The 12,707-nt window shown below is 36.6% G+C and overlaps 1 protein-coding gene across 1 annotated transcript; it reads right to left on the bottom strand.

The window, feature by feature from the left end:
* Positions 1–283: 283 nt before the first annotated feature.
* Positions 284–5,104, bottom strand: LOC104243647 (bifunctional bis(5'-adenosyl)-triphosphatase/adenylylsulfatase FHIT). The gene is made up of 5 exons (XM_070150770.1): positions 4,851–5,104; positions 4,624–4,734; positions 1,320–1,466; positions 776–874; positions 284–680 (listed from the first exon to the last, which is right to left on the bottom strand). The coding sequence occupies exons 1-5, from the start codon at positions 5,001–5,003 to the stop codon at positions 567–569; spliced, it is 624 nt and encodes a 207-aa protein (XP_070006871.1). The 5' UTR covers positions 5,004–5,104; the 3' UTR covers positions 284–566.
* Positions 5,105–12,707: the final 7,603 nt, after the last annotated feature.

The following is a 12,707-nucleotide window of genomic DNA, read 5'->3' on the forward strand; positions in this document are numbered from 1 at the left end:
CAGTGTACTTGTTCTCTACCAAACTAAACGTGAACATTGCTTTTGTGTAATAAATAAAATTTGAAACTAAAAAGAAAAAAAGTTATATAAGAGCGTAAAAATGGCTCTAGTGTAAAATGGCATCTTAAAAAAACATACATCAAACATTGTTACAAAAATAAAATGGGGACTCCTTCTATTCCAATTAGAATAACGCGATTGAAAGTATAAGGATCAAGGTATCTCAACATTCTAATTCTGGTCGGGAAAGCAAAAAAAATATGAGATCATGGAATCCTCAGGATAATTGAAGGGCTTGTAACCCTAAACCCCAATTCTGCAGTGGCTATCATTGATATATCAGTGGTATAGCAAACAAATTTGAGTACAGGAAAAAACAACAACAGCTTCAATTATATCAGTAAAATTCCCTTCTCAGATGGGAATATCTTACTGCTAACACCAGAATGTAATCATATAATACTAGTTTATAATATCCGAATGTTACATCCACGGAATAGTTAGTGATCAATAGGCAACAGCTGGATTCTAAAGACAATAATGAGATGATATATTATGCCTCTTCACTAGAAAAGTTTTCTGTATTCATCTGCCTCTTCAGCCATCTCCTCAATGCTTCTGTCTTTCCTTTCTTTGTCCAAATCGAGCGATTGCTTCATCTCCTTCTCCTTCACGTCCAGCTGCATGAATAATGCAAAAGATTAGTACCGGCAATTTGTATTTTGAATCCAGCCAACTAAGTACTAGTAATCAGTAACAGATATTTGAATCCTACAGCATCATAAATTTCATCATTCTTTTCAAAGTCACCACTTTTACGCGGGATGATGTGAATATGAACATGAGGAACTGTCTGCCCCGCCTGGGGTCCATCCTGAGATATTAACAGAAGCAAAGAACTTAGGACCAGCTTCTCAACCAGTAAAATAAGCCAAAGGAAACAAATAATAATAAAACAAGAACATAAGTGAAAGTATACATAACTCAATCACAAAGAAAATCTGGCTATCCTTTTTACATTGTACAATGATGCCAAGAATACTTATAAATATCAAATTCTGCATCCAGCAAGATGTTGTGAGTTCGAGTCTCCCCAAGAGCAAGGTGAGAAGTTCTTGGAGGGAAGGATGCCGGGGGTCTATTTGGAAACAGCCTCTCTACCCCAGGGTACGGGTAAGGTCTGCGTACACACTACCCTCCCCAGACCCCGCTAAGTGGGATTATACTGGGTTGTTGTTGTTGTAGCTGTCTTTTTCAAAAATCTGAGCATATCAGGTTTTACAATAATATCATTAATGATAACAACTCTGCCTTCTTACTTGGATTGCAAATGTAAGAGAGGATGCCTTGTGGTAGGACTCAAGTTGCTTGCCCACTTTTTGTGCTGTAAGCCACAAGTCGCTAGTTTCATCAGCAGAAAGATCACCAAAGCGCTTTACTTCGCGTCTTGGGCAGACAAGCACATGTACATCTCGTTAAGTAGACCAAATATGATACTTCAGATTTTGAATGCCACTCCATAATCCATAATACCCCAAGGAAAAGAAAAACAAAAGAATACAAGCAGACTTTCAAGAAACTAATAGATGTAGTGTGAGACATGCCCAAAGGCCAATAAAGCACAAAATTAAACCTATTAATTGGTGGGAGAAAACTTATATTGCAGTTATAACAAAAGATTGGAACAAGAATCATCCCCAACAGACATAACACCTTTGTTAACTGTCTATTAATATATATTTCAAGAATTATAAACCTCATAATGACGGTCAATAAAAAGTTTATTAACTGCATTGGAGGATGAGTTTGTGAGAGGAATCATTCAGACCACAGCCAATAACACTATCTTGTCTGGTTACAAGCTTTCATGGTCCAGTCATGGGAATCAACTCTTCTGTATTACATAAATTAATAATCGCCAGATGCCACTTGTCCTTAAAAACTAACAAAGTTCAAATTTATTATTATGTCTCCAGACTTTTGCATATCATAGCTAACTTTAATTGGATGTTTTTTCTGCATCTGTGAGTATGTGATCTATAAGCTAGCACAACTAAAAGAGAAGATGGGTAAAGACCCAAACCAAGGTAAGTGTATTAAGATAATTGCCAACAAATTTGATGGATAGTTGCAAGATCAATGAGAGATGAAAATGATATTGCAATCAATTGCTCAACACAAATCATGAGGATAAAATCGCATATGTTCATATATCCATGACAGAAACCTTAGCTATATTGGTAGAATTAGATCTACGAAAGTAAAGATACTATGAATGTTACGAGGGTTAGCCTCCACAAGAAGAATGCAAGTGAAGTGAGATCAGAAGGGACTATGGTATACAAGTGCAGACAATTCAAATATTTAGGCTCAGTCTTCCAGGAGGATGGCATGATAGATGAAAATGTAATGCATAAAAAATAAAAATAAAAAAGATAGTTGAAATGGAGGGGTGACAGGGTAGTGCTTAAAGATTGGAAGATACCCACTAAAGTGAAAGTCAAATACTATATAATGGTTGTGAAACTAGTAATGCTATATGTAGTGAATGTTGGTCCTTTAAACCTTAACATATCCACAAGACATGCAAATGTTAAGATGGATGGTAATATACAGGATATGGCAAGATTAGAAAACCACACACAGAGGATATACTATAAGTAGCACTAAAATAAAATAAGAGGTTACTTAACATGGTTTATTTTCACATGCAATGGTCCATATGTACAATGATATAATAATTGAAAGTGATAAAAGAGAACAAGGAAGACCTCAAATCATATCAAGGAAAGCTGTCTCAAAAGATCTAGATCTCTCGGACTCAATGCAGACTTACAAAGAACAAAACAAAAGAAGCAAAAAATTCTTAGATGCGGTAACACTTGGATTTTTATTTTTATTTTTTATAAGGTAAGGTAGTTTTATTGATATAATAGTACTGAGAAGCTACCAGCAGGAGTACAAAAGATGACAAGCAGGCTCCCTGCTATGTTACATCTTTAGAGAATCCAAACTTGTTACACTTACATTAGGATCGGTATTTGTCATGACTCTTGTTATTATGATAGGAGACTTGTATTTTCATGCAAGGATTAGTGTAAGATTTAAAAATCTCTACAGAAATTTATTTTTAAAATAGAGAACCAATAATTTTATTTAAAAAATTAAACTTTTTATCTGCCTTAAAAGTTAGATTACTTAGCATTAAAAAATGAATCAAATAGAACAGAATTGACACTGAGGATTTGATTGAGCCTAATTGGTTGATTAATTGAGTGATTGCAAGTAGCATTGCATTAGCATTACCATTTAAAAGAGTACTGGACTTTCTAAACTGATCATCCGAGGTATACTCTAAAAAAAGGGCAGTCCGGTGCACTAAGCTCCCGCTATGCGCGGGGCCCAGGGAAGGGCCGAACCACAAGGGTCTATTGTACGCAGTCTTACCCTGCATTTCTGCAAGAGGCTGTTTCCACAGCTCAAACCCGTGACCTCCGAGGTATACTCTATTTGAAGATATACACCAAAGTCATAAATACATGTACTTCTGGAGTTAAAACCACATTTAAGCACAGAGGGATCATACTAAAAGTATATTGAGGAGATAAAGCACCATATTTCAGCTTCCTCTGTATCATCACAATTAAGCGACTATATTCTCATTAGAAAATATTTAATGAATCTCCAACAACCATTCAATTACAGTCTGGAAAAGGATATGACCTGCACGGCAAAAGAAGAGTGCTCAATAGATGGTACTCATGCGACATCGGAAAATGATGACATAAAACCAAACCAATACTAAAGTGATTTTCTTTTACGATACATGAGAAATATGAATAATGATCACAAAATACAAGGGACTGTAAGAAGGATATACCAATAACAGAAGTATGAACCCGAAACTGATAGTCTGATACTTAAGGAAGTAACACAAAAGGGAAGTACTACATTGAACGTGTTTGTTTATAAATTTTGTTGGAGAAGAATCTTGTATGAAGAATGCAGAATGAGGATAGAGTTTCCATAGATTCCACATTTTAAGAAGTTTGGTTCTGACTAATTACCAGATGAACACAGTAGAAGTGCTGCAAGCCAGACCTTAGTCTAGAGTAGCAGATAAATATAGGATCAAGCACTTATATATGACAGTGTCCATTTACCTAGTATAATGTTGGTTATTTGCTTCAAGCAACAAAAGGTTGCCCAGCAGTTAGTTTGGTGCTTGAACTATGAAGCATTCCATGTGTCTAGGATGAATAAGCAAAACCCTATAAAATTGCAGTTTTCTGCTATCGCGCTAAGTATGCATACTTTCTCTCGTGTCTTTTACTGTCAAAGCTTGCTCTACAATTTTCCAACCATCCAAATGAATGGTGTTAATTGTTATGTGTATTGAGTACAGCTCCTGGATGCATCACTCCTTCTATCAAGGGTTAAAGTTTCAGTCAAAAATAACAGGTGCTTATTACTAATTAAAGAAAATTAGGGGGAAAAAAAGATCCTAGATTACAAATTAAAAAATACCAGAAATCTAATTTCAGTTCAGTGGAGAAAGAAAGTGAGAGAAGATGATCTTTACTAGCATATGCAATTTTTCAGGTAAAGACATAAATAAGAATTACCAGGAAGAAGGGGACGGAGGTTGACCAAGGCATAGGACAAATCAGTGGAGTAGAAGACTTCTTTTTTGTCAATCTTGTATGGCCCAAACATGTAAGAATCAGCCTCCATCTGGGTTTAAATTTGAAAAAAAAAAAAGGATATGAGTGCAACAATGATATGTGCCTGGGGAAACAGCTAGTAAAATTGATGAGTGAAAGAAAAGAGGAAGGTAGGATTTGACATACCTTGGACTGGGAATGACTGATTGAAGAAAAGACTCGCGCTAAGTGGAAGAAATGATTAGTGGGTGTGAAGGCGGACTGAAATTGAATGCCTCCAATGAAATTTGACAATGGAGTGAAGTTATGTGATGAAACAAAAGACAGTAGCTTTAACATGTCTAGGTTTGTATTCTGGAATTTGGAGCAGGTAGTACAGTAGCACCGTCCCCCGAGAATAATGGCTTATTTTTTTCTCAGGGTGATATGATTCACAAGATGAAAAACAATAAAATGTGGAATTATTTAATCTTTATTAAGAAATGTAGCTCAATGTAACAATATAAAATAAGAATAAAATAAGAATATAAATAGAATAAGAGAAGAAGAGATAATTTTTTTATTTCATCGAGTGTTCAAGTGCTCAAGTGTGTCCCATGTCATAGTTCATGCCTCTATTTATACTATTATATAGAAGGTTATAAAAGGATTGATTTAAACATGACATTAACAATTGAAATTATGGGGAACATCATGGAGAGGGGTTATGGAGGTGTGAGAGTTACAACCATAATAGTGATGAGTAGTGGGAGGTTATTTACATCATGGGTGAAAGTAGTGGGAGTAGTGGACATCCACAATTACTATAGGTTTTACAACACTCCCCTTGGATGTCCAAAATAGATAATATGTCTCGTGAAAACCTTATTAAAAAAAAATCATGTGGGAAAAATCTTAGTGAAGGAAAAAGAGTACACATATATGTAATACGCTTTATTTGTTGTCTCGTTAAAAACTTTACCAGGAAAATTAGTGGGGCAAAACCTAGACTAAGAGAAAAAGAGTACAAGGCGTATCTTACTCCCCCTCATGAAAATATCACTTTATTTCTCAAAGATGGCGCATTTCTATATTCTGTCTCAACTTTTAAAATGTTGAAGTTGGTAATGTCTTAGTGAACAGATCAGCCAAATTTTAACATGAACGAATTTGTTGATCATTAATTTCAACATTTTGTTGAAGATCATGCGTGAAAAAGAACTTTGGTGAAGTGGGCTTTGTTCCGTCTCCTTTGATGTATCCTCTTTTCAGTATGCAAGCAGCATTGTCTTCATATAGTATAGTTGGATTACCTTTTTTATAAGAAAACCACACATTTCATGAATATGTTGAGTCATTGATCTCAACCAAACACATTCCCGACTAGCTTCATGAATGGCTATTATCTCAGCATGTAAAGATGTGGCAGTTATTGCTTGTTTCATTAAGCGTGATGATATAGCTATACCTCCTTATGTGAACAAATAGCATGTTTGAGATCGGACTTTAGGTGGATCAGACAATAACCTGCATCGACATAGCCAATAATTTATGACTTGAATTCCTTAGAATAAAACAATCACATATCTAAAGTTCTCCCGAAGATATCTAAATACATGCGTAACACCATTCCAATATCTGCTTGCTAGGGAGGAACTGAATCTTTCTAATAAGTGTCACACCTCCTTTTTCCTATACTCCGAAAGGGTATAAGAGAGTTTTTCCAATTAAAGGACAATCGAAACGAGGTTATATTATTAAAAGATTCAGAGTCGCCACTTGGAAAATTTATGGTGTCCCAAGTCACCGGTTCAAATCCCGAAATTGAGGAAAAGATTAACTCTATATTAGAGTCCGCGAACTAGAAATCCGGGTAAAGAATTCTGTTAACCCGGGAGAAGGTGTTAGGCATTCTCGAGTTCCGTGGTTCTAGCACGGTCGCTCAACTGTTATTATTGGACTATTATCTGATTTTAGAACATTTTGAACCTATGTGCATTTTAACTTTATAACAGCTTTTATTCATTTTTAAGGAAGATTTCAACGTCAGCCAAAATACATCTTTTGACCGCATCACATGAAATGCACCCGCAGTCTGAGACATATTCTATTTGACATTGTTAAGATTTGGATTTGGGTCACATGAAATGTGCACCCGAGTTTAGGAAGGTAATATTATTAAAATAACGCGCCTAAAGCAACTACGCGTTTTTAACTTTGCGAGGGCCAGGGAAAATTTGCTAAATGACACTCCTCAAATTCTAAGGATTTTAAAAGAAATAATTAAATGAAGTCCACGCATTTGAGATTTTATTTGGCGCGGCACACCTCAATTCCAATTCTTAAAAAGGAATTCAAACTAAAGTTCAGAGGGCCATAAATTATTTGTTTGGAATGGCACACCTCAATTAACTACAAGGACCTGCTAATTAGAAAAAACAAAGGAGATATAGTTTTAATTAAAAGGGAGTCTAAAATTAAGACTAAAGTGAGGTCCATTCTATACCAATTCCAGATTGACTTGGCCTGAAACGAGGCCCAATGGCTCAATGGAATCACCATGGCACAGAGTGCTGGGCTCCGCAACAAATTTCATTTGAGCCCAATCGGAGAGCCCAGCTCTCATGAGGCAAGCTCAAGTCAAATATCAAATGGGTCGTGTATCGAACCCATAGAATAACAAAAAGCAAATCGAATTCAAAATGTGATGACAACAGGATAACATTACTGATTAGAAGAGTACAACGAGGAGGAAAACATTAACCAAAGAAGCAAACAAAACTGATGTAGGCATGGAAATGAGAATGCAAACAAAAGAGGGGGGATTTCGTATTTGCAAACCAAAAACTAATGCTGCCATATGATTGATTAAAATCTCACAAACAAGACAAAAGGTTGAAGAAATTCATGAACCCCTCTTAAAATTGACAGTATGCCTTATAGAATTAGAATGACCCTCCAGCCAAACCGTTTTAAGTCAAACACATCCAAATGATAACCATTGCAACACTATAAATTTGTAGTCACCGAAACACTAATCAAATAATCATGCTTGCTTTCAAACATTCATACTTAAATCAATTATCTAAACATCCTACTTTCTGCACCACTTCCCAAATCGCACCAAACAATATCATTTTAGCATCCTTAAGAGCAATTTAGACATGAAGCTATTGTCAAACACGGTTATATCATGCCATCGGACCCTCACTACAAAGCTGAAAATTCATTCCAATATATATAAAGCTACTAAAAAAATAAAAGTCCAAACTTTATAGTTACAAGCTACTACATGACAACACCAAATTCAATTAAAATTGCAGACATCTAACAAGAATTCTAAGATCAAACTTTGGAAAGTGAGCTAAAATTGGACATTGAAACACTATCTTTAATTCAACATTTATATTTCCATTGCAAGGATTCGAGAATGTACATGTTACAGCAAAGAGGAATAAATGACCTTGAGAATGATTTTAAAACCAAACCAATCTAGTAGATACAACAGCAACAATTAGCAGTAAGACTCAATCAAGTAGCCTCTAAAAATTCGACCAACTTCACTTTGTAAACCATTTTTTCACCCAGGTAAAAGAGGAGTTCTTCATAGATTGAAAATCTTCAAAATTGTAGAAGAAAGCAATAGAACAGTATTTTTTTTAGCCGTTTGATTTCTAGAATTTTTATCTTCCCCAAACTCGAATTGAAACAAGACTTCAAACACCAAATTCAGCTCAAAATCGGTATTTGAAAAACCAAACTAAGCCATTTTTTACCCCAGGTGAATCATAGACAACTTCAGAAAAAGAAAAATTTGCAGAATGAGATCAAAGACCAATGGAACAGTAGATTTTATGAATTTTTTTAGCCGTTTTTGGATTTTCTAAATTTTTATATCTTCACCCCTCTTGAATAGCAAGAAAATGTGCCTTTATAGGCAAGGGAATAAGGCAGCACTAGGGAAATTAGATTTGGTTTTCTACCCTCCTCCAATTTTTATTTTAGCTTAACTACCCTTAGTCCAATTTTCAGTTTTGCAAGACAGTCCCCTCCCCATCTTCCTAGAAGCTTCCTAAGCAGTTACAAATAGATTCCCCTACCTAATTACCCCCATACCCCTGTTAATTACCCTTCAAGACCCAGTGAGTTAACTAGGTGAACAGGCTACCCTTCTCTTCTAAATGGGTCAGAGATCCTAAAACCCAAATAAACAATTGGCCCAATTAAAGTCTGGAGTACCAGAAGCATGCAAACATGGCGCCATTAAAATCTAAGCTAAACAGTTTATTAACTAGAACTAACTAAATTGGTAAACTCAGTTAATTAACAGGCTAATGATACTAAAAAAATGTAGGATTAATCATGCATGAACAAAAAACAAATACAAAAATTCTGGAAAACTAAAAAATAAAAAAGAAATCCAGGAGAAGAAACAGATGCAGAGAAATAGAAAAAGAAAAATGAAAGCTAGATTAAACCGAAAAGAAGAAAAGAAAATACCTACTGAAACTCAAGCAAATAAGGAAAGGAGTCTGAATCCTCAATTTCTCGTATTTTCTGGCCAACTATGATATTAATTGTGTGTTTTTAATAAGAACACACGAATAACATCAAAATAGGCCCAAATCTTCAAACAAACTCGAATTAGGAACTATTTGGGAATTAGGGTTCATCCATTCGATCTAAAATTTGAGGGATTCTGGAGTGATTCGAGGGAAGTGGAGTTGGTATTCGGATGAGGGGAGGGAAGAGGTCCTAGGGTATTAATTTGGTGGTGAACGGGGGTGGCGCCGTCACCGGATGGTGGTGGGATTTCAGGGCGGCTAGCTATTAGGGTTTTAAGTCTCTGAGGGGTGAAGGAGACGAGTTTGATAGGGGAGGTCACATTTCAGACACTTATATATTAAACCCCCCCCCCCACAGTTCCCGTTTGTTAGATCAGATAACATAGACGGTTGAGATCTGATTAGGCTATCTAAACTGGGTCGTTTTGTTTAGTGGGGGAACGGACCGGGTCAGGGTGGAATACGGGTTGGGTTGGCCGGGTTTTGGAGGGGAATCATTGGGCCTAGGTAAATTAACTTAAAGCAGCCCAAATTGCTATTTCTTCATTTCCTTTTCCTTATTTCAAATCAATTTTCCAAAAATTCTTTTCTTCTTCTTTTTTCCAAAATTAAATTAAAATCTAAATCAAATCCTAAAACCTAATTAACCTATCAAAAACACTAATTAAACCTAAATACTAATTATCACCATTAATTAAACAAGCAAATTAAGAGAAAACTACTCGAAATCAAAATTAAAATTAAAAAACGCAAATTAAACTCTTTTTGTGATTTTCCTTTCATAAAGCAATTTAATTACTAATTAATTCCTAAAAATGTAAAGTTAAATCCTAAATGCAAATGCAACATATTTTTGTGTATTTTTCATTAATTAAATAAGACAAACATGCACAGACAATATGCAAACAATAACAGAAAATGCCACAAAAATCCACAAAATTACAAAAATGGAAAAATTATTTTTGTTTTGAATTTGTGGAAGTAATTCATATAGGGCAAAATCATGTGCTCACAGCTGCCCCTCTTTGCTCGGAAACATGAAGAGTTTTCGTGCAAAGATAAAGTGAGCGTATACGAGCGATTTTTGCCTGTTGAATACTCCGTGGGAAGCATTTTTGAAAAATTTGACCGCACCCTGCTTCCGAGGTTGCCTACATATCCTTGGTTATAAAGGAATCAGGTTAGTGTAGTTTAGGAAGTTTTGGTAGCTGAGACTACCATGAAGCTGTGATTCTACTGTTGCTGCTGCTGCTTACTGAACTCCTTATTACACCATGTCAAAATAAAAAGAAGCTAGACTAGACTATGATCTATGTATTACAAAAATCCTATCTATATCTTCAAACTTGCTCTTGTGGTTCTTGTTATCTTGTTAACTTGTATTCTCCCAGCGAAATCCCTTTGTTGCCGACTTGAATTGTAATCTGAGATGTTTTCCCTTTTCTCCAGGTGGACACCTGATTGCTGAACTCGAATTGTACTCTAAGATGCTTTCCCTTTCTCCAGGTGGATGCCTGACTGCTGAACTTGAACTGTATTCCCGTGCTCTCTAGGTGGGCGCCTGACTGCTGAACTCGAACCGTATTCTCATGCTCTCCATGTGGGTGCCTGACTGCTGAACTTGAACCGTATTACCGTGCTCTCTAGGTGGGCGCCTGACTGTTGAACTTGAATCGTATTCCCGTGATCTCCAGGTGGGCGCCTGACTGCTGAACTTGAACTATATTCTCGTGCTCTCCAGGTGGGCGCCTGACTGCTGAACTTGAACTGTATTCCCATGCTCTCCAGGTGGGCACCTTATTGTTGAACTTGAATTGTATTCCCGTGCTCTCCAGGTGGGCGCCTGACTGCTAAACTTGAATTGTATTCTCGTGCTCTCCAAGTGGGCGCCTTACTGCTGAACTTGAATTGTATTCCCGTGCTCTCCAGGTGGGCTCCTGATTGCTGAACTTGAATTGTATTCCCTTGCTATCCAGGTGGGCGCCTGATTGCTAAACTCGAACTGCTTCTCCCTGTTCTCCAAGTGGGTGCCTAATTTCAACAAAAATAGACAAAACAAAGAAAATTTTCTGCCCCAGTTTGGTAGTTGGGCACATCTGTGAGTGTTAAACTGAATCATGTTACCAAACATTATCAAGAATTTGAAAGCTAGATCCTGTTATCCAGGAGGGTCCTGACAACTCATATTTAAATGACAATTTTAAAGCTAAATTATGTCTTCTAAAGGTATGTCTTATGCTAAATCTTGTTATCCAAGCAAGTTTTAAAACTACATCTCATTATCCAAGAGGGTCCTGAAAACTCCTAATTGAATCCTATCTTAAACATGCAAACTTTGAAGCCAACTTATATTTCTTTGGGGTACATTTATGCTAGATTATGCTACTCATGATTGTTTTGAATTTTAAACTAGGTCTCATTTTCCAGAAGGGACCCGAAAATTTATGGTCAAACCTGTCTGGTGCTTGTTTTTCCTTACGGAGGGTTTCTCCGAAACAAACGAAATTTTCTGCCCCTGTTTCAATCAAAGAAAAATCTTGTCAATTTAAAATACGGTGGTTGGTTTGTGGCCCTGACTTTGAGGGCGATTGCTCCTCCACTTCCCATGATAACTTTGACTTCCACTCGAAGACCTTGCTAACCACTTTCTCTGTCATCCTTATCACATAAAATACCTCTTCTCCGTTCAAACCCAATACCCTCAATCTGTTGCATTGCTCATGAACTAACATTTACCAAACCTTTGTGTCTCACATGAATCCCAAAGCATGTTGATTATTACTAACTCAGTGCGCATGTTGTTCTTTCCTAACTTATGCCACTTTGATGTGCTGGCCAGATCCCGTTTTGTGCAATTGGAAAGCTGGTGGCAAATTTTGAAGTCATTTCTCACTTATTTTGACCAAACAGACTTAGGAAGAGGAAGTAAACAAGACAAAAGGAACAGAGTAAAGGACAAAGGAAAGAGATGATTCTTAACAAGAAAACTACAAAGTAGAAACCTATCAGATGTGGATACCAACTCTAATGACCATGACATGCACCTGTGGCCTATTCTGTTGAGCAAGTCTGATGTTCAACTCCTGTTATACCCCTAAACTGTGAAACTGGGCTTCAATGCTCCGATTATCCAATCTGATTCACAATCTTTATTCGACTTGTAGTGCCGAAAGGGTTTTCACCATCAAGCCTCTCTCATTTTGTTCTTTCTCTCAACTTACCGCCACCTTATGGTGCCCGCGAGGGTTTTCACCAATAAGACTCTCTCATTTTTGATTTCTCTCAGCTTCCATCGTCTTACAGTGCCTGTGAGGGTTTTCACCAATAAGACTCTCTCATTTTCATTATTTTTCTGCTTGGACCAGAGTGTTGCCCTTGATATGAATTATCTCTCCTTGCTTGACTCGGCATCTCTCGAAGACTGATCAAAAGGTTTTTCTTTGGATCGTAATGTGGGCTTTTGTATACGGTTAAAAATAAAGGATATCAAAGGCTCAAA

The sequence above is a fragment of the Nicotiana sylvestris genome, chromosome 7 (assembly GCF_000393655.2).
Source record: "Nicotiana sylvestris chromosome 7, ASM39365v2, whole genome shotgun sequence".
NCBI classification, from domain to species: Eukaryota; Viridiplantae; Streptophyta; class Magnoliopsida; order Solanales; family Solanaceae; genus Nicotiana; species Nicotiana sylvestris.